The sequence below is a fragment of the Pristis pectinata genome, chromosome 29 (assembly GCF_009764475.1).
Source record: "Pristis pectinata isolate sPriPec2 chromosome 29, sPriPec2.1.pri, whole genome shotgun sequence".
NCBI lineage: Eukaryota > Metazoa > Chordata > Chondrichthyes > Rhinopristiformes > Pristidae > Pristis > Pristis pectinata.
This window is the reverse complement of record NC_067433.1, coordinates 19,287,073-19,308,627: the sequence shown is the minus strand read 5'-3', so window position 1 is coordinate 19,308,627 and position 21,555 is coordinate 19,287,073. Positions and strand designations below refer to the sequence as shown.

The following is a 21,555-nucleotide window of genomic DNA, read 5'->3' as shown; positions in this document are numbered from 1 at the left end:
CTATGCGTGAACGGTATTGGTGCGGCAGTTATCAGCCTAATAAACCAGAGGTCTGAGCTAACTATCCAGCGCCCCAAGTTCAAAGCCTACAATGGCGTCTGTTTAATTTAAATTGTATAATCTGGAATTTGCTGGTCAGCAGGAGGGAGACACCAATGGTGGCAATGAAAATGGTGGCCATCCACCCGGGACCTGCCCTCCTCTCGATGCTGCCATCAGGCAGGAGGTACAGGAGCCTGAAGACCCACACCTCACGGTTCAACAGCAGCTTCTTCCCCACTGCCGTCAGGTTCTTGAACCCACCTGAAAAACCCCAACACTGCCTCAGATTGTATTTCTTTTCCCTCTCTCAACTTGCACTAGTGTCGCTTTGTTTATTTTGCGGTGTAAATTATGTATAATTCATGGAAATTTATGTTATGTTAACTAACGTTTGTCATGTCCGTACTGTACTGTACTGCTGCTGCAAGAGGCTAATTTTCATGGCATTTGTACCCTGTGTGTGTATGCCCATTGAAATGAACTGGAACTTGAAAACTACCATAGACCCATCTGTTCACGAATGTCCTTCAGGAGAGGAACCTACCATCCTTACCAGGTCTGGCCGACGTGTAACTCCAGCCCCACTCTGTGTGGTCGACTCCTAAAATTGGTAAATTGGTTATTATTGTCACATGTATGAGGTGCAGTGAAAAGCTTGCTTTGTCTGTCACCCATGCAGATCATTTCAATACAACATTGACAAGACTCAATAACAGAATCAGAATCAGGTTCATTATCACTGACATATATCATGAAATTTGCTGTTTTGTGGCAGCAGTACAGTGACATAAAAATTACTGTAAGTTACAAAAATAAACAAATAGTGCAAAAGGGGAATAATAAGGTGCTGTTCATGGGTTCATGAACCATTCAGAAATCTGATGGCTGTTTCTGAAACGTTGAGTGTGGGTCTTCAGACTATTATACCTCCTGCATGATAGTCATAACAAGAAGAGGGCATGTCCCGGGTGGTGAGGGTCCCTAATGATGGGTGACGCCTTCTTGAGGCTTTGCCTCTTGAAGACGTCCTCAATGGTGGGGGAGGGTTGTGCCCGTGATGGAGCTGGCTGAGTCTACAACCCTCTGCAGCCTCTTGTGATCCTGCACATTGGAGCCTCCATACCAGGAGGTATGGAGAATGCAGAATAAAGTGTTACAGTTACAGAGAAAGTGCAGTGCAGGCAGACAATAAGGTGCAAGGCCATAACGAGGGAGATTGTGAAGTTAAGAGTCCATTTTATTGTACTAGGGGAACCTTAGGCGAGGTTTAAAGATCAGCACAACATTGTGGCCCAAAGGGCCTGTATTGTGCTGTACTGTTCTATGATTCTATAATTCTATAATTCTATGAAATATTTACCACCCTCTTGTGAAAAACTTACCCTTCAGCTCTCCTTTAGATTTCTCTTCTTTACTTTGAACCTGTGCCCTGAGAAAAAGATTCTATCTGTCCTACTTTTGCCCCTCATAATTTCTTAGAACATAGAGCATAGAACATAGAACATGGAGCATAGAACAATACAACATTGTGGCCCTTCGACCCACAATGTTGTACTGACATAGCTATCCCCTCCTACCTACAGATTGCCCATATCCCTCCATTTTCCTCTCATTCATGTGCCCATCCAAGCCCCTCTTAAAAGCCCCCATGACTTGCCTCCACCACCCTATCAGGAAATGCATTCCAGGCATCCACCACTCTCTCAATAAAAAACATACCCCTCACATCTATTCTGAACCTACCCCCTCTCACCTTCAATGCATGCCCTCTGGTAATGGACTTGTATAACGTCACCCTTCAGCCTCCTGTGTTTCACTGAGAATAAAACCAGCTCATCCAATCTCTCATTATAAGTCCAGCCCTCCTTTCCAGGAAACATCCTGGTGAATTAAGGCAGCATCAGCATCAAGGCAGCATTTGACCTAGTGTGCAGTCAAAGTGTCCTGTAAATCTGGAGTTAGTGGGTATCAAAGGGAAGACACTCCAACCCTGGTCATACCTTGCACGAAGGAAGATGGTTGTGTTTGTTGGAGGTCAATCATCCCAGCCCCAGCATATCAATGCAGGAGTTCCTCAGGGTAATGTCCTAGCCCCAACCGCCGTCAGCTACTTCCCAATGACCCTGCTTCTGCCATAAAGTCAGAAGGTGAGAATGTTGACTGATGATTGCGTAATGTTCAATTCCACTGGCAACTACGCTGCAACTGATGCATCGAAGCCTGCATGCAGCAAGACCCAGGCAACGTTCAGGGACAAGCTGATAAATGGCAAATCACATTAGAGGCACAAAAGGGCCAGGCAATAACCATCCCCAACAAGAGAGCATCTAACCACCCACCACTGATGTTCACTGCCGTTATCTGCAGCTAATCCCCCACCGTCAATATTCTGGGGGTCACCCCTGACTAGGAACCCAACTGGTGAATTGGTAAATTGGTTTATTATTGTCACATGTACCGAGGTACAGTGAAATGCTTTGTTTTGCATGTCATCATTTCATCACATCAGTGCATCGAGGTTGTACAAGGGAAAACAATAACAAAATGCAGAATAAAGTGTTACAGTTACAGAGAAAGTGCAGTGCAGGCAGACAATAAGGTGCAAGGTCATAATGAGGTTGATTGTGAGGTCAAGAGTCCATCTCATCGTACTAGGGGAACGTTCAACAGCGGGATAGAAGCTGTCCTTGAGCCTGGTGGTGCGTGCTTTCAGGCTTTTGTAACTTCTGCCTGATGGGAGGGGGGAGAAGAGAGAATATCGGGGGTGGGTGGGGTCTTTGATTATGTTGGCTGCTTTACCGAGGCAGCTATAAGTGTAGACAGAGTCCACGGAGGGGAGGCTGGTGTCCGTGATGCGCTGAGCTGTGTCCACAACTCTCTGCAGTTTCTTGCGTCCCAGGCAGAGCAGTTGCCGTACCAAGCCATATGGATAAGATGCTTCACATCATCTGTCGGGAGTGCTCACCCCAAGAGACAGGCTGCCTTGGAGCCATCTCCTTAGAAGTGCTGACCCACTTCCCATGGGTCAAGGTGCAAATTACACAGTACCTACAAGTGAGCAAGCAAGCAGCTAGCATGCATGAAATGTGCAGGAGAGGATTTAATGTTTTAAAAACAGAGCAAGCCTCCTCAATGATTTCTTAAAGCAAGGAGGTCCCAATTTTGCGATTTGGATGTGATTTCCCATCTGCCGTTAGTGCTGTGTGCAACAACCAAATATGCCAAAAGGTCCAAATTCTAGGCATTTGTCTGCACTGCCAATGATTGTGCGGCCAAGGGGAATGACTGAACTCAGAAAATTCCATTCTAAGTATTAAATATGTACATTTTGGCTCACACCTGTATAGATCTAATGCATTCAGGTGCACAACTTCTGCACTCACAAATGTATATGCTACAACACAAGAGATTTTTAAGTCCTCGCTGGCCACAGGTGAGGTGCCAGGTGACTGGAAGGCAGCAAGTGTGATTACCTTTTGTTCAGGAATGACAGCAGGAATAAGGTCAGTGAGGCAAATATCAGTGGTCAGGAAACAACTGGAGAAAGTTCTGAGTGACGGGATTAACGTACACTTGGAAAGTCAGGGATTCATTGAAGATGGTCAGCTGATGGCCGAGGGTTGTTTTGGTGACTGGAAGCCTGCGCCCAGAGGTGTACCACAGGGATCAGTGCCAGCACCATTACTCCTTATTATATACATTGCTGATTTGAATATGATGTGGAGGTATGATTAGAATGTTCGCAGATGGCATGAAAATTGGTGGTGGCGTTGACAATGAGGGCAATAGTCGTAGGTTACAGGTGCTGTTAATGTTGTTAAGATCGGCAGAGCAACGGCTGAGGAAATTTAATCCTGAAAAGGGCAGAGTGATGCACTTTGGGATGACAAATAAGGGTAGAGCATGTACAATGGATGGCAGGACCCGAGGGAGTATTGAGGAACAAAAGGTATACAAGTCCATACATCTCTAAAGGTGGCAGCATAGTTAGACAGGTTGGTGAAGAAAATATAAGGGATACTTGCCTCCATTAACTAGAGCTTAGAATATAAGAGCAGGGAAGTCACGGTACAACTTTATAAAACATTGGTTAGATCACAGCTGGAGTACTGTGCGCAGTTCTGCTCGGCACACGTTAGGGAAGATGTGACTGCAGAGCAGATTCGCCTGGGATGGAGCGTTTCAGTTATGAGTAGAGACAGGATTTCCTAGGAGTGAAGGAGGTTGGGGGAGACCTGCTGGAGGTATACAAAATTACGAGAAGCATTGATAGTGTAGCCATTAGGAAGCTTTTCCCCATGGCAGAGATATCTAAAACTAGAGGGCATAGGTTTAAAATAAGAGATAAGAGGTTGATAGAGTATGTGAGAAAGAATTTTTTTTCACCAAGAACATGTTTGGAATTCAGAACGCACTGCCTGGGGGAATGCTGAGGATAGGTACCCTCACTACATTGAAGAAAAGTCTAGACAAGCATTTGAACCGTCAAAACATTGAAGGCTACTGATCAAGTGCAGGTAAATGGGATCAGTACATACAGGTACCTCACAATCGGCATGGATGTACTGGGCTGAGGAGCCTGTTTCTGTGCTGCTTGTCTCTATGACTCTGCACACTTATATTTGCATTTTGATACATTCCACTCATACTTAACCTCTGCTCTGTACAACATTTAGGCAGCTAGCTTATAAGGGGAGCAAGGTATAAACTCTAGATGAACAGATCTCACAATACATTTTTGCAAATATGCACCAAAGCTGATAATATAAACTTGCCAGCATTCATAATGCTGATTAAGTGAGCTGAAAGTAACTGAATTCACAATTTGGCATCTGCCTACCAGAGGTGATCCCATTCTGAGCGGGTTTATCCTGCTACGTTCCAGGTTCTTTAAGAGCTGAATTGTCTTGGTCGCTCTTTCCTTATCCGCTTACCGCGAATGTGGTGTGGTTGAGTTATGTTTCAGTGTAAGTAATTTTGACATTCTTATTCAAATTAATCAATCCAAAAAAAATAGAAACATTGAAAGGAACAAAACCTGTTCTACCAGCCAAAATTCAAAAGAGTGTTCGTCTCAAGTGAATGAGCAAATTGTATTTTCAATTAATCACGTGACCAAATCTTGTCAGCTGCAATCTGGATAAAGCAGTGACTGATGGTGGCCTGCAGAGTACATACATAACCCGCGTACGTGGACGTGTGTCCTGTATTGCACATTCAGGAAGGTTTTCAACAATAAAAAACATTGGCTGTTTCTCCTGCTATTTTTAGAAGGCAAAATACTTTTCTAATTCAGAGTGACTGGTTTACCGTTCAAACTCCAGTAAAGAGGCGTTCATCAAGAGGTGTTTAGAGTGCCGCATAATCACATGTCGACTGTCCATGGGACGTCTGTTAATGTTTATTATTTACTCATTTTCAGGATCTGGGTGTCACCAGCAAGAACCTCCCAAACCCATGACCTCTACGACCAAGAAGGACAAGGGCCGCAGTGCATGGGAACAGCACCACACAGTTGCAACCCATCCTCACTTGGAGATACATTGCTGGTCCTCTGTTGTTGCTAGGTTTAAATCCAGGAGCTCCCTCCAAATAGCACCGTGGGAGCACCTTCACCAATATTACTGTGGAAGAATAAATTGTGTCTTTTGACTATACTGGGGCTGATAGGATACTTGAAATTGCATAAGAGAACTATGCTTGCAGCCAACAGTAAATCTGGGCTTGGAGCCAGCAGGTCTGCAGAAGTCTGCTGAAACAAGACTTTGAAATAAAACAGGATGCAAGTTCAGCCTTGAGCTCAGCCTTGAGTACACTGATAAGAGGTACTGGTTGGTTTCATTTTATTTTAATCAATGTAACACATTGATTAATTCTTAAGCATGTAACTGAACGAGTCACGTGATATAGCTGTTGTTTTAACATATAAAATAAGCTTGCAACCTTCTGCATGTTAGAGTCTGGGTGACGGTGGGGATCGCTGCCCACTCTCCATGCTTCCATGCTTAACTAAAGCCTTGGAACAAAACTCGGAGTTATCGTCTCTTAATAGAGACTAGATTAGAGTTTCCACTACAATTACCCTCACTACTTGCCTTGTGGTGATGAACCGCCTTCTTAAACAGGTACATGGATAGGAAACCATAGAACCATAGAACATTACGGCACAATACAGGCCCTTCGGTCCACCATGTTGTGCCGACTTTCAAACCACTCCTAAGACTATCTAACCCCTTCCTCCCACATATCCCTCCATCTTAAATTCCTCCATATGCTTATCTAACAATCTCTTGAACTTGACCAATGTATCAGCCTCCATCACTACCCCAGTCAGCGCATTCCATGCCCCAACCACACTGTGGGTGAAAAACCTCCCTCTGACATCTCCCTTGAACATCCCCCCCCCCCATTACCTTAAAACCATGCCCTCTTGTATTGAACATCGGTGCCCTGGGAAAGAGGCACTGGCTGTCCACTCTATCTATTCCTCTTAATATTTTGTATACGTCTATCATGTCTCCCCTCATCCTCCTTCTCTCCAATGATTAAAACCCTAGCTCCTTTAGTCTCTCAGATTTCTGTCTAAAGATTTAGACAGAAATGCTATGGTCACTACAGAGACACTGGTGGTGTTTTGTGTACTTGCTCATCTCCCTCCAGCAGCCGTCTCCCATCTTCAAACTACCCCCCTCCCCCCACCTTTCTCCACCTGTTTTTTTCTCCTTTTACATCTCTCCCTTGATCTGTCTCCGTCTGTCACCAACAGCCTGTCCTGGTCCAACCACATAGACGCCATGGCCAAGAAAGCTCACCAGCGCCTCTGCTTCCTCAGGAGGCTAAAGAAATTTGGCATGTCCCCTTTGACCCTCACCAACTTTTATCGATGCAGCATAGAAAGCATCCCATCTGGATATATCACGACTTGGCACGGCAACTGTTCTGCCCAGGACCGCAAGAAACTGCAGAGTTGTGGACACAGCCTAGCGCATCACGGAAACCAGCCTCCCCTCCTTGAACACCTCTCGCTGCCTTGGTGAAGCAGCCGGCATAATCAAAGACCCCACCCACCCGGGTCATTCTCTCTTCTCCCCTCTCCCATCAGGTAGAAGATACAGGAGCCCGAGGGCACATACCACCAGTCTCAAGGACAGCTTCTACCCCACTGTGATAAGACTATTAAACGGTTCCCTTATACGATGAGATGGACTCTGACTTCATGATCTACCTTGTTGTGACCTTGCACTTTATTGCACTGCACTTCCTCTGTAGCTGTAACACTTTACTCTGTACTGTTATTGTTTTACCTGTACTACCTCAATGCACTCTGTACCAACTCAATGCATTTTGTACTAACTCAATGTAACTGCAGTGTGCAATGAATTGATCTGTACAATCGGTATGCAAGACGAGTTTTTCACTGTACTTCGGAACAAGTGACAATAATAAACCAATACCAATACCACCCAGCGCCCCAAAGCCAGTCCACCATCCACAAGGCAGAAGTGTGATGGAGCACTCTCCACTTGTCTGCACAAGTGCAGTTCCAACAACTCTCACGAAGCTTGACACTATCCAGGGCAAAGCAGCCTGCTTGATTGGTACCCATTAACCACCTTCAACATTCATTCCTTCCCCAGGGGTAAGTCACTCACCTCAAGACACCCAGCCTCTGACCTGCTCTCAGACATTATGTGGCTGGTCCAGTTGAGTCTCTGGTCAATGGCAACCCTCAGAATACTGACGACCAGATACTCGGCAATGGTAATACCATTGAATGCCGAGGGTATGGAAGCTAAGGGGAAGTGATTGCCCATTGCCTGGTACTTCTGTGGCATGAATGATACTTGCCACTTATCAGCCCAGACCAGGTCTAACTGCATGCAACATAGACCATATCATTTCTGGAACTGAACATTGTGCAAACATCCCCACTTCTAACTTGGGATGAAAGGAGGGTCATTGATGAAGCAGCTGAAGATGATTGGGCCCAGGGCACTGCCCTGAGGAACTCCTTCAGTGATGTCCTGTTATTGTACTTAGGGTCCTCAGTAGTTGAGTATCTTCCATTAGGATTCCACGGCAACAGTGGTTCAACATGGCCATCTGTGAGCAAGCTACAAAGGGAAGAGGAGTGGCCAAAGATTGGGTGACAACTTACAGAATTTGGAGGAGCTATGATTATGGTTAACCAGTGTTTATCGACTGTAATTGTATGCTTAATAATACTGGAACATAGAACAGAGACAACATTCAGATTACTCATCTTACTCACATAAAGACAATAACGTTAACAATGATTTGTAATAGTCAGCAAGTATTTGAGCAGACTGCTCTGCCTGTAACAACAACCAGCATTCATCCATTATCCACTGATATTCACCCTGAAACTGCAACCAGAGTCCCTCTGCACTGCACGAGGTTCGACATGAAGGTCGAACGTCTTGCAGAGCTGATCTGGACGAGGACTTTGCCCTTCAAAAGAGGCATCCAGACCAAACCCAGATCACAGGCTGTGATTGGGGGTCCTCCCACAGGTCACAAGATCTCCTCCTCCTCCCGAGGCAATCCCTCACGGATAAGGATGAGTCAGTTCCATTTGTTTTCCAGGTATTCTGAGATGGCTAATGAGGCCAATGTGAGACCCACAGGCTCCAACATAAATGAGTCAGGAGGTGCTTTATTGGGTAGGGAGTGTGCTGCTTCCACCATTTACAGAGCCTGTGCGTGATCCCAAAGGGATTCCAAGTTCTTTATTCCATTTCAAATGTTCCAACACCATTTTGAATGGACATGGGTCAGGGATTCCCATGAGTCACTGGGGGGCGTAACACAGGGAAGCTTTGAGAACATTCTTGAACCTTTTTCACTGTCCACCTGATAATCTCTTGCCTTGGGATTGTTTCCCTTTACTGCAAGGCTGGTATTGGATATACAAACAACACCGTCCGCCCATTTAAGGTTACTGAATGCAATTAGAGCCTCATTACTGGCGATGTTGGCTGTAGGGTGCTGATTAACCTTGCTAATGGATCTGGACAGCATTGATGACACCTCTTTTGGTGCTTCGAGGTACCTGCAGTAGGTATCCCATATCTCAGAAGTGTACAGGACACCTAGAATCACGGCTGCCCAGTAGATTATGAGCTTTGTGCCAGGTTTGAGGTCTAGATCCTCAAAGCGTCTTTGTCCTCAAGAGAGGCAAAGTCTGTGCTGGGTCTTATCGAAGGTGTTGGTGAATTTCATCACCTCTGCCTTCCCTCGCGGAGAAATAGCTCCTGAGGAAGTGGTTCATGTTTCCCAGGGTCTTGTTGTGATCCCTGATTGCTGGGGGTACGTGTTGTGCACTGGAGGCCAATTAGTTGAGGACCTTTGCTCTGCAGTTGTTCGGTGTAGAGCTAATTCTCGTGTGTGCTTCAGTGATACTAGTTATTGATGACTTGGGCTCAGTCCCCAACGGTGTGCAGGTAGAAATGTTGTCGCCATACTCCGACTCAAATGTCTGTTCACTTGGTTCTGGAGGGGTGGTGACATGGATTGAACAGTTCCCATTTGCCCAATACATTGTCTCCAGTGCAAAGGAAAGCTCAATAGAGGGGAGATACAGCAAACCAGGCAAGATATATTGGGAAATGTGATAGGGCAATGACATGGCTGTGCTTGACACCACAGTTGCATGGGTTCTGAGGAGACTGATGCCACCAGCACTGAATCTGCAGACCTTGACACAGGGTGAGGAGGGTGGCAAATTTGTGAGATGGTGGGTCCCTGTGTGCTCCCAAACCTTGGACTTGACAGTCTTTGTGTGGTACTGAATGTTCCTTCTCCACTTTGGGATTTCTATGAATTACTAGGGAAGTTGGACTTTTTCCAAGTAGGTTTTGAGAATGTTTTCCTCTGACAACCCGGTAATCTCTTCCCACGACAGAGCTTGGAAAAGTGTGTCTGTTTCGGGAATCTAATTTCAGGCATGCACATAACCTTCCCTGGACAACAAGGCCAACAGTGGAATTAGGAGCTCAGTGTATTGGCCCTGGAGAGGGTGCTGACATTGGTTCACTTAAACTTCCAGTGGATCCAGAGATCGTTACAGCATTTGCATTGGTGGTATCTCTCTAATACTTTGAGGTGCCTGCTGTGAGTAGTCCAAGCTCAGAAGCACACCAGAGGACAAAGATCACGGCTGCATGTAGACTATGAGTTTAGTGTTGACTTTGAGATCTTGGTCCTGGAAGATTGAAGGCGATGGCAAATTTCATGATCGATGTCTCCCAAGGCAGCTGCCAAGATATGGGAAGTGGTTCACATTTTCCAGGGTCTCGGCATGGGCTCTCACTTTCGGAGGATAGTGAAGCACAGCACAAGCAGGTTGGTAGGGGACCTGCGTCTTACAGATGTTGAGTGTAAGGCCCTTCCTCTCGTTTCAGTGAACAAGCCAACGATGACCTGGAGCTCAGCCTCCAGATGTATGCATATGCAAGTATCAATTGCTTACTGCAGCTTGGCTGCTGAGGTTGGGGTGACCTTGGTTCTGGAGCAAAGGCTGCGCAGGTTGAACTGGTTCTCATTAGGACTGTAGATCAGTTACAGTCCAGAGGGAAGCTTGTTGGAAGTGACGTGAGACATTGTAGAAAGAAAGCTTGAAGAAGGTGTCAGGGCAATGTCACAGCCTTGGTTGATGCTGGTTTGCACTGAGATTGGATCTGTTATGGGCCCATTGGTTTGGAACATGAAGCAAACATAAGGTGGGGATGAATTTCTTTGGGCAGACAAATGTAAGGAGGCTGCTCTACAGTCATTCTCAACTGACGCAGTCAAAGGTTTTAGTGAGGTTGAGTTTTAGTGCTTGTACTATGGTTGGTGCTATAGCCTACATTTCTCTCAGAGTTGCTGTGTGGTAAATATCACGTCCATTCCACCTCTAGGTGAATGGAATCCAAGCTGTTATTTGGGAGAGGTTCTTCAGCCACTGGGAGGACCGTGGAGGTGACTTCCCCAGAGGCAGACCTCGGGGAGGCCCCTCTGTCTGGATTTCACTTGGTCATGATGACAGGATCTCCAAGGTTCCCAGAACATCCTCATCTTCTCGGACGTGGATTTCCCCAACGCCAAGTTTTAGAACTTCAGTGGGGATCCCATCTGTTCCTGAGGCCCAGTTGCTTATCAGTCGGCATGTGCCAAGCCTAGCGTGGATATTTCTAAAGCGCTCTCAGTGAAGCAGAATTCTTTGTAGACCTGCCACATCTTTATTTGTGAGACTGAAATGGGCTTTCAGTGGGTTTATATGAACATGAATGACTGCCAGGCCCCTGAAGAAGGCACTTAATCCCGATGATTACCTAATATCACTCTTGTTAAATCCTTTCTCTTTGGCTGCCTGGAGCAAACAGCAGCTAATGCCGTGTGATCTGGCTGACATTCATCTTGTCCTGAGGCAATAGAGTCAACAAACACTCCCTCCCTGACCTTCACCTTTCCCAAAGCAGCATGCCTGATCTCAGACCTTTTAGAAAGGGGCAGTTAAACCCTGCCTCACTAACCCAGAACAATAAGCAATGATATTCCTAACACTTATTACCAACACTGTGGCAATCAATGATTTATGGATGTAGTTTGGCATGTGCTTAATAGCAAGCAATCTTTTATACAGCAAACAAAGTCATTTCACTCAGTAAACAGTCAACTTAAAGGATAGATGTAGAATTTTCTTCCAGTGAAATCAAGATTTGTTATCACCAGAAAAATGCAGTTCATGAAGGATAGTTACATATAAATTATAGACCGTCCTTGGTACCAGACTGGTTCTGATCTTAGTCAATTTTGTCCATAGGTCAGAAGATACACAAAAATCACTAGGTAACCATAGTGTTGTAACGATAAGAAAGAACACGTACCAAAAGTGGAGAGAGAGAAGAAACTAGTTCTACTGTTCATTGGAACCAGTGTATGAATGTACGTCGGACTTTTGAACTTAATATTATGGGAGATCGTTTGTATGTAGGGGTGTCCATAAATCAGGCATTTGTAGCCCGGAGACCGTGTGTATTTGCATCAGATCGATCTTCGTCATATAATAAGACCAGAAAATGTTGGAAATGCTCAGCAGGTCAGCAACAACTGTGGAAAGAGAGTCGTTTCAGTTCGAAGGCCACAGCACCATCTGTTTTCAATTCAAATATCCTGCATCTGCAGTCTTTTGATTTTGACTCTCGATTACATTAAGCAGTTTGGGCACTGCTTGATCGACAGAGAAATGATCGAACCATCTCCGCCGGCTGGCCCAGGTCCTGTCACCAAATCTGGTCACTGACATCCTGATGCACCTTATGATGAATGTCACGTTTGAAAGCCTTGCAATGTTCTGGCACGACATGGAGAATGTTTAATTGGGAGCTGGTAATCAGGGTGAGGTATGTCAGGGAGGATTGTTGTAAATAAATGATTGATTACAAAGTTAAGGTGTGTAACACTCCAAGCAGTTCAGGTCAGCAGTAAGTCGGTCTGCCCTCACACAACTCAGTACTTATGTAGTTTTAACCTAACTCACGGGTAAAGAACTTGATTGGAAACAGAGAGAAAGCCTCAGATGGTTCATTCTGTAGGAGGTGTTAATTAATAAAAACAACAATGCTTACATTCTGATCAAGGCTCCATGACTCACCTTGTTCACGTATTGTACAAGCAAATGAGAATCATGAAAGATTTTTTAAAAACTTTGCCTCATTCTTTCTTCTTCTGTGGTGTGTAGGTTTATGACCCACGCATATTTCATTAGTAGTGATCCCAGCAATGAAAGATTCACAAGAATGATCCCAGGATTGGCTTAACACAGGAGGAGTGTTTGATGTCTCTGGGCCTGTACCCGATGGAGTTCAGAAAGATGAGGGGGGATCTCACTGAGACCTACCAAACACTGAAAGGCCTGGATAGAGTGGATGTGGAGAGGATGTTTCCATCAGTGGGAGAGTCTAGGACCAGAGGGCACAGCCTCAGAATAAAGGGACATCACTTTAGAACTGAGATGAGGAGGAATTTCTTCAGCCAGAGGGCGGTGAATCGGTGGAATTTGTTGCCTTAGAGGACGGTGAAGGCCAAGTCACTGGGTGTATTTAAGGCTGAGATTGATAGGTTCTTGATTGGTAAGGGGGTTAAGGGTTACAAGGAGAAAGCAGAAGAATGGGGTTGAAAACAATCAGCCATGATTGAATGGTGGAGCAGACTCGATGGGCTGAATGGCCTCATTCTGTTCCTATATGTGATGGTCTTATGGCACAGAAAGCCAATCGGCCCATCCTACCCACACTGAGCATTTACTGCTCTCTGGGATTTCAACTGATTCCCTTATTTCAATGTGGGTCTGGAGAGTAAATGAACTTAGAAGATGGGGCAGCCATTTAATCTGCCACCATCACAACACCAACCCCACCTCCACATACACAACAGAGTTAATGGGCAGTGATCAAGAGCGGAAATATTGATTGATATTCCAACTCCACAAACCACTGGAAATGCTGAGGATTGACTGTACTGCCACTGCTGTCCATGGTCTGGTAGTGACCAACACCTTTGACCACATCCATCAGGCAGTGGTCAGCACGGAACATCCTGCAGACACTGCGGGACAAGGGCTCAACGGATCCTGTGGAGTGGGGTGGTTCCCTGATCAGACTGTCCAAGTCACCTGGCAGAACGCCTCATCGCCAGAACTCACCAACAAGCACCAAGACCTCACTTGACTGTCTGTGAGATGGACCCTCCCAGTCAGATCCTTCCTGTATGGTTGGAATATCACCCCCAACGTGTGCTGCCCTCGGGACGGCTGCAGTGGGGAAGAGACGGTCACCCACCTCTTTGCAGGCTATGGATTTGTTGAGAGGGTGTGGAGATAGATGCAAGTGTCCTTGTCTCAGTTCATTCCAGCAGCTGTGTACCAGAGGACTCTCTGTGCAGGGAAGGTTGCATCTTACTAACTTGATTGAGCTTTTTGAGGAGGTGATGAGGGTGATTGATGAAGGTAGAGCTGTGGATGTTGTCTACATGGGTTTTACTAAGGCGTTTGACAAGGTCCCTCATGGGAGGCTCATCCAGAAGATTAAGATGCATGGGATCCACGGTGACGTGGCTGTTTGGATTCAGGGTTGACTTGCCCAGAGAAGACAGAGGGTAGTCGTCGATGGGACGTATTCTGGCTCAAGGCCCATGACAAGTAGTTTTCCACTGGGACACCACAATAAGTTTGCAGATGATACAAAGATTGGTGGTGTTGTGGGTAGTGTTGAAGATTGCCAGCTGGATATAGATCACTTGCAGATATGGGAGGAGAAATGGCAGATTGCAGTTAATCCGGCCAAGTGTGAGGCATTGCTTTTTGGGAGATCAAATGTAAAGGGACAGTACACTGTTAATGTCAGGACCCCTAACAGTGTTGATTTACAGAGGGATCTTGGTGTCCAAGTCCATAGCTCCCTGAAAGTGGCTGCACAGGTTGATAGGTTGGTAAAGAAGGCGTATGGCATGCTTGCCTTTATGAGTCGAGGCATTGAGTTCAAGAGTCAAGAAGTTATGTCGCAGCTTTATAAAACTCTGGTTAGGCCACATCTGGAGTACTGCATTCAGTTCTGGTCGCTCCATTATAGGAAGGATGTGGAGGCTTTGTAGAGGGTACAGAAGAGGTTCACCAAGATGCTGCCTGGATTAGAGGGCACGTACTATAAGGAGAGGTTGGACAAACTAGGGTTGTATATGTATATTACTATAGTTATGTGTATTAATTTGAAATTTAATAAAAAGATTGAAAAAGAAAGAAAGGAGAAGTTGGACAAACTTGGGTTGTTTTCTCTGGAGCAGCAGAGACTGAGGGGAGACCTGATAGAGGTTTATAAGATTATGAGAGGCATAGATAGAGTAGACAGCCAGTATCTTTTTACCAGGGTCAAATTGTCTAACAGAAGAGAGCATGCATTTTAAGGTGAGAGGATATAAGTTCAAAGGAGATGTTCGGGGCAAGTTTTTTACACAGAGAGTGGTGGGTGCCTGGAGCACTGCCAGGGGTGGTGGTGGAGGCAGATACGATGGAGGTGTTTAAGAGGCTTAGATAGGCGCATGAATGTGCAGAGAATGGAGGGAAGGGACTGTTTCTGTGCTGAACTATGTTCTAGGACGAATCAAAGACGATGAAGGATTCAGAGTGTGGAATAAAGAGGTGGAGAAATTACGATTCAACCATTAACTAACGATGACTCACTGAAATTGCACCAGTTCTAATATCAACACTGGCAGCACTCAAATTCTGCTGATCACTGACAGTAACATCGTGGCCAATTGCTAATCTTAATGCAAATGGTTATACTGAGACCTCATGCATTGAAGATTAATTATTGCATAAAAGGAAAGAGTCAGAATAACTGGGTCTTTTGCAGGCTGGAAGTGAAATGTATCTAGTGGTTCTTCGCCCTCAATTATTTACAATTTATATTCATGACCTGGAGAGGGTAAGGTATCCAAGTTTCTCGATGACAAGAAAATAGGTGGGAGGGCATGTTGCACTGAGGATATTAAGATTCTGCATCCACATACAGATCAGTTGAGGGAGTGGGGGAAAACTTGGTGTTTAATGTGGGAGAGTGTGAGGCCACCTTGGTGAAAGGAATCTACAGGCAGACTATTATCTAAGTGGAGCAGGATTGCAGATGAGGCAAGAACAGTGAGGTCTAGGCATTCTTGTGCACAAATGGTTTGTATTGCAAGAGGTTAGAATTTAGAAATATGGAAGTACTGTCATAATTGTGACACGAGAGATTCTGCAGATTCTGGAATCTGGAACAACACACGCAAAATGCGTGAGGAACTTATCAGGTCAGGCAGCATCTATGGAGGGAAATAAACAGTCGACGTTTCGGGTTGAGGCCCTTCATCAGGACTGACATAATTTTGCAGGGTTCTGGTGCAGCCACACCCGGAGTACTCGGCACAGTTTTGGACTCCTTACTTAAGAAAGGATATTCTAGCATTGAAGACTGTCCGAAAGAGATTAACGAGGCTGATTCATGGGATGAGAGGTTTGTCCTACCACAAGCAGCTAAAGAAGGTAGCTTGAAGTTCAGAAGAATAAAGGGTGATCTTATTCAAACATATAAGATCCTAAGGAGGCTTGACAAGGTGTTTCCACTAGCGGGGGAGCCTTGAACAGGGGGATATAGTTACAAGATAAAGCGGTGGTCATATAAAACTGAGTTGCATAAGAACTTTTCATGGAAAATGGTGAACCTCTGGAATTCTCTATCCCGGAGGGTTGCGAGGGCCAGATCATTGGAGGTATTTAAAGAGGAGGTAGATAAAACTTTTAAAAGATGAAAGAATTTAGGGGCTGTGGGAAAGAGGCGATGAGGCCTGGGGCAAGGCAGCCATAATCATATAGAATGGTTTGAGGGGCTGAGTGGCCTACTCCTGCTCTTGTTATGCAAGAACATAGAACACAGAACAATTACAGCACAATTCAGGCTCTTCGGCCCACAAAGCTGTGCCAAACATGTCCCTACCCTAGAAATTACTAGGCTTACCTCTTCTTGCTCTTTTTGTTCTTGCCCTTTTCAAGCCTTTCACCTCAGTGTTGCAAAGAGTTACGAAAGTCAAGTACTGTTGAATTGTAGTCCTTGATGTAAAGTAGGAAACACAATACAGCAAGTCTGTACAGCAAGTACCACAAATAGCAATGAGATAAATGAGCAGATTGCCTTTATTTTTAATGATGTTGACCGAGAGATAATTTTATGTCACTAGGGGGAGCTTCCTGGATCCCATGCAATGTAATGGGATCTTTTGGTTCAAATTTCGTATCTCTGCAAAAAGTCAGCAGTCCCAACAGTGCTGCACAAATTTATCAGTGTTGATGTTTTCTCTCAGTTACTGGAATAACACTTGAACACACATGATACGATGACAGGATTACCACTGAGGCAACACTCACTCCTTACGGAGTGAACACCATTGCCACAAGACAGCCTGACTATTCTTAAAGTAAACAATTCACCAGTCCCAATGGGATGCATCCTAGTTGCTTTGGGAAGAAGGGCGGAGATTGCAGAAGTAATTGCTGTAATCTTCTCATCCTCACTATGTACAAGGGAGGTGCCAGAGAACTGGAAAACGCAAGGGATGTAAACATAAGACAGGCAAGCACAGGCCAGTCGGTTTAATCTCAGTTGTTGGGCCAGAAAATGGCAGATGGAATTTAATACAGACAAGTGTGAGGTGTTGCATTCTGGAAGGACAAATCAAGGTAGGACATACACAGTAAATGGTAGGGCACCGAGGAGTGCGGAGGAACAGAGGGATCTGGGAGTTCAGATACATAATTCCCTGAAAGTGGTGTCACAGGTAGACAGGGTTGTAAAGAAGGTTTTTGGCATCTTGGCATTCATAAATCAAAGTATTGAGTATAGGAGTTGGGATGTTACGGTGAGTCACCTAACTATAGGAAGGATATCAGTAAGATTGAAAGAGTGCAGAGGAGATTTACTAGAATGTTGCCGGGTCTCCAGGAGTTGAGTTACAGGGAAAGATTGAACAGGTTAGGACTTTATTCCTTGGAGCGCAGAAGAAGGAGGGGAGATTTGATAGAGGTTTACAAAATTATGAGGGGTATAAACAGAGTTAATGCGAGTAGGCTCTTTCCACCTAGATTAGGAGAGATAAGTACAAGAGGACATGGCTTTAAGGTGAAAGGGGAAAGGTTTAGGGGGAACATTAGGGGGAACTTCTTCACTCAGAGAGTGGTGGGAGTGTGGAACGAGCTGCCATCTGACGTGGTAAGTGCGGGCTCACTCTTAAGTTTTAAGAATAAGTTGGATAGATACATGGATGGGAGAGGTCTGGAGGGTTATGGACTGGGTGCAGGTCAATGGGTCTAGCGGAATAATATTTCAGCACAGACTAGAAGGGCCGAATGGCCTGTTTTCTGTGCTGTAGTGTTCTGTGGTTCTGTGGTTCTATGGTTCTATGGTTGGAAAGCTGTTAGAAACTGTAATCAGGTAAAATATTAAAGGACAACTGGAGAAGTTTATGTTGATAAAAGGAGACTGGCACAGCTTTACTAAAGGCAAAGCCATGTTCAACTAACTTGTTTGACCTTTTTCATTAGATAACAGAAGCCTGAAGTCCCACACCACCAGGTTCAGGAACAACTACTTCCCTTCAACCATTCGCTTCTTGAACCAACCGACACAACCCTAATCACTAGAGTTTAGCAACACAATGACCACTTTGATCACTTTGCACTAAAGTGGACTATGCTTTTTTGTTCTGTTTGTGTTCATTTTTGTAAAAACTGTGTTTAAGTTATGTTTTTCTTGTGAATGCTGTTTATTTGATTCTATCTGCCTGTGATGCTGCTGTAGTAAGTTTTTCATTGTACCTGTGCACACATGTACTTGTGTGTATGACAATAAACTCAACTTTGACTTTGAAAGCTGCTGAAGAGAATACAGTAGATGTCATTTAAGTGTTTCTCAAGGGTTGCTACTGGGACCACTCTTTTATTATATTATCAATGGTTTAAGTAAACGTGTGACCATGTATTACACATAGATATGCAGGATAACATTTCCAAATTAGTTGTTAAAAGGGTCAGCAATGTGGTGAACAGTGACGAAGAGAGTAACAGACTGCAAAAATACATTGATAGACTCTGAATGGATGGGAGGTAGATAGTCTAGTACAGAGAAATGGGAAGTGAAACCTTTGGCAGAGAGAATGAGGAGGGACGATATGAACTAAATGACAGAGTTCTAACAGGAATAGGACGGCCTTAGGTCTGCATGTCCATAAGTCCTTGAAATTGGAAGAGCACATTGAGAGAATGGTCAATAAAGCAAAGGTAACTCAGGGATTTATAAATAAAGGTGTCACGTACAAAAGCAGGGAAGTTATGTTGAAGACACCAGAGACTGCAGACACTGGAATCTGAAGCAACAAACAATCTGCTGGAGGAACTCAGCGGGTCGAGCAGCATCTGTGGAGGGGAAAGGAATTGTCAACATTTTGGGTCGAAACCCTGCATCAGGGGAGAGGGGAGGAAGCCTGTATAAAGAGGAGAGGGGGTGTGGTGAGACAGGGGCCAGAGGTGACTGGTGTTCTGGGGGCGGGCGGGAGGGGGGAATTGGCGAAGGATGACAGGCAGATGGAGCCAGGTAGGGGAGGGGGAGCGGTGGAGTTGGGAGATGGAGACAGGTGGATGATAGAGGGAGGCAGGGAAAGAAAGGAAGGAAGATGGAGCCAGGAGGGGGAGGGACGGTGAAGGATATTGGATCTGTTTGGGCCACAAGTGGAGTATTACATTCAATCACGGTCACCAAAGGGTGGAAAGAACGTGAAGGTCGAGAGGAGGTGAAGGAAAGGTTTTGATGGAGTGTTTCAGGGAAGAGGGATTACAGATTTCACAGACAGAATGGAGAAGACAATGTTGGAATAAAGCCACGAACAATCTGCGGGGGAGCTCAACAGGTCGAGCAACATCTGTGGGAGGAAAGGAATTGTCGACGTTTCGGGTTGAAACCTGCATCAGGACTGCCGACAATGTCGACGATTCCTTTCCTCCCACAGATGCTGCTCGACCCACTGAGCTCCCCCAGCATCTGTGTGTTGCTCCAGATTCCAGCATCTGCGGTCGTTTGTGTCTCCAGTGTTAGGATAAAGATTGAGGGGAGATTAGACAGCAATGTGCAAGATCATGGCTGGATTGGACAAGGCAAATAGAAGAAAGCTGTGTACAGTGTACAATCACTAGTGTACAGTTCAAGGACCAGGGGTCACAGATCTAAAGTTTTGAGCAAAAAGATACAAAAAGAATGTGAGAAGTTTTTTTTACTGAGAGTACTCAGGACCTGGAATTCACTGTCCGTGAAGGTGGTAAAAACCAGTTCTTTCCATTAGTGTTCTGAAAGGGGAATTGGATAGAAAATGAGCGAGAATAATTAGCATGGGATCGGGGAAGGAGAGGGAAAGTAGGACTGATGGATTGCTCTGCTCGGAGCCAGCACAGACGCAGTGGCCTGACTGGCCTCCTCTGTTCTTTTATGATCTGTGATTCTTAATGTTCTCTGAGGAGCAAAAGTGACAGAACGAGCACGAAACAAGCTTTCGGTTGGCTGAACAGCTCATTAGAGTGGTGGTAATCGAGTATGGGTCAACTGACTTTTACTTGGTTCCCAGATAAAAGTGCCACCTTCGAGTGCCAGCTATTCCACATCTATTCACTTTGTTTGAGATCATCGGTTATCTCCACACATACCGTCCTCAGTTCCAGGTCATTTTCTGCACAGAAGGGTTCTTCCTCACACCTCCCCTGTATCTCTTGCCCCACTAACCCCCCTCCTCAAGTGTGAGAGGAGCATGACAACTGACCACAACACCCCCAGGTTATGGACAGCAACACCAGCCACACTTTCTTCTTTTAAATACTTCCCAAATGGGAAACGTTTGTGCTCTGACAGCCCTGGCCCGCATTCATTGGTGATAGGTGCACACATACAGAATTGACGTAGAATGATAAATGGAGACTCTTTATTTAAAAGAAGAGAATGTTGTACAAAAATATTAATTCGGCTTGTGGAACTTTCTTTCTACGTGGCCATGGAATTCACCAATCCTGAGTCCGATTGCTGGAAGATGGGCAGGGCATTCCTTGTTCCTGAAGGGCCCAGGTGACGACATTGACAAGTGACTTCGGAGCAGGTCGGAACTTCTGTTGGGAAGGTCAGTCGATGCTCACGGTCGGACAGAGTAAAGCAGCAGGGTTGAATCTTTAGTCTGATTCTGCTCATTAATCAGGATCAGTGATTTCTGCTGATAAAACTCAATCATTTCTGGAAGGTTTTTAAACGGCTAAACCAGAAAAGCAAACAAAAAATAGGAATTGAGTTAGAATAGAAAGGCTGGTAAGACTTCTTAGGAAAGACTCTGGCCTCGAAATTCAACACCCAGAGCATACATTGAGGAGACACTACATGGAGGGCTTTGCTACTGTTGGAGATGCCTTCCCTCTGTGACTGCTTGCTACTGTGTAGAATGGAGGATTGGGAAGGAGATTGAACCAGAGAGATGACTAGTGGGAGACACCTGGTTGGGGAGACTTTCATTAGTAGGGAACGGGACGGGATTGAGGGAAGGAGGATTGAGGAGGTGAGATTAGACCAGAGACAGTGCTTTGAGGATCCTTGGAGATGAAGGCAACTTAGGAAGGTGTGTGGGGTGGGTTCAAGTTAAAGTCCTGGAACGAACTGAGGGACAATGAAGTCCAGGGTGGAAGGTTGGTTTGGTGCTGATGGGAACAATCACAAATATGTTAGTCTTGAGGTCCCTCGCAGTGGCCAAGGTAGCACTGGACCCTTTAACTGAAGCAGGTCTCAACCTTCCAGTTCTAACTTGTTGCCTCGTTTGAGACCTGCACTATTCAGAGGTTTTGTGTGCACGGTAGATTTTTGTGCAGGTTATGGTGTTCGAGTGCTGTGCATCAAATGA

At 45.3% G+C, this 21,555-nt stretch overlaps 2 protein-coding genes across 6 annotated transcripts in view; both read right to left on the bottom strand.

The window, feature by feature from the left end:
• Nucleotides 1-16,696, bottom strand: part of LOC127584303 (lysoplasmalogenase-like protein TMEM86A) — a 29,277-nt gene extending 12,581 nt beyond the window's left edge. For 2 of the 5 annotated variants that reach the window (XM_052040990.1, XM_052040989.1), the window contains exons 1-2: nt 4,883-5,110; nt 596-643 (exon numbers count right to left, since the gene is read on the bottom strand). Coding sequence is in view for 3 of the 5 variants with exons in the window: in XM_052040989.1 (XP_051896949.1) it covers nt 596-643; nt 4,883-4,897 (63 nt within the window). In the remaining 2 variants the exon portion in view is untranslated. Of the gene's footprint in view, nt 1-586; nt 644-4,882; nt 5,111-16,598 lie in introns of those variants that run through there. The other 3 variants (XM_052040988.1, XM_052040993.1, XM_052040991.1) reach the window with 3 other exon arrangements.
• A 4,106-nt stretch (nt 16,697-20,802) lies between these two features.
• Nucleotides 20,803-21,555, bottom strand: part of LOC127584173 (B-cell linker protein-like) — a 61,148-nt gene continuing 60,395 nt past the window's right edge. The window contains exon 4 of the mRNA XM_052040753.1: nt 20,803-20,919. Within this exon, the coding sequence (XP_051896713.1) occupies nt 20,803-20,919 (117 nt within the window). The remainder of the gene's footprint in view (nt 20,920-21,555) is intronic.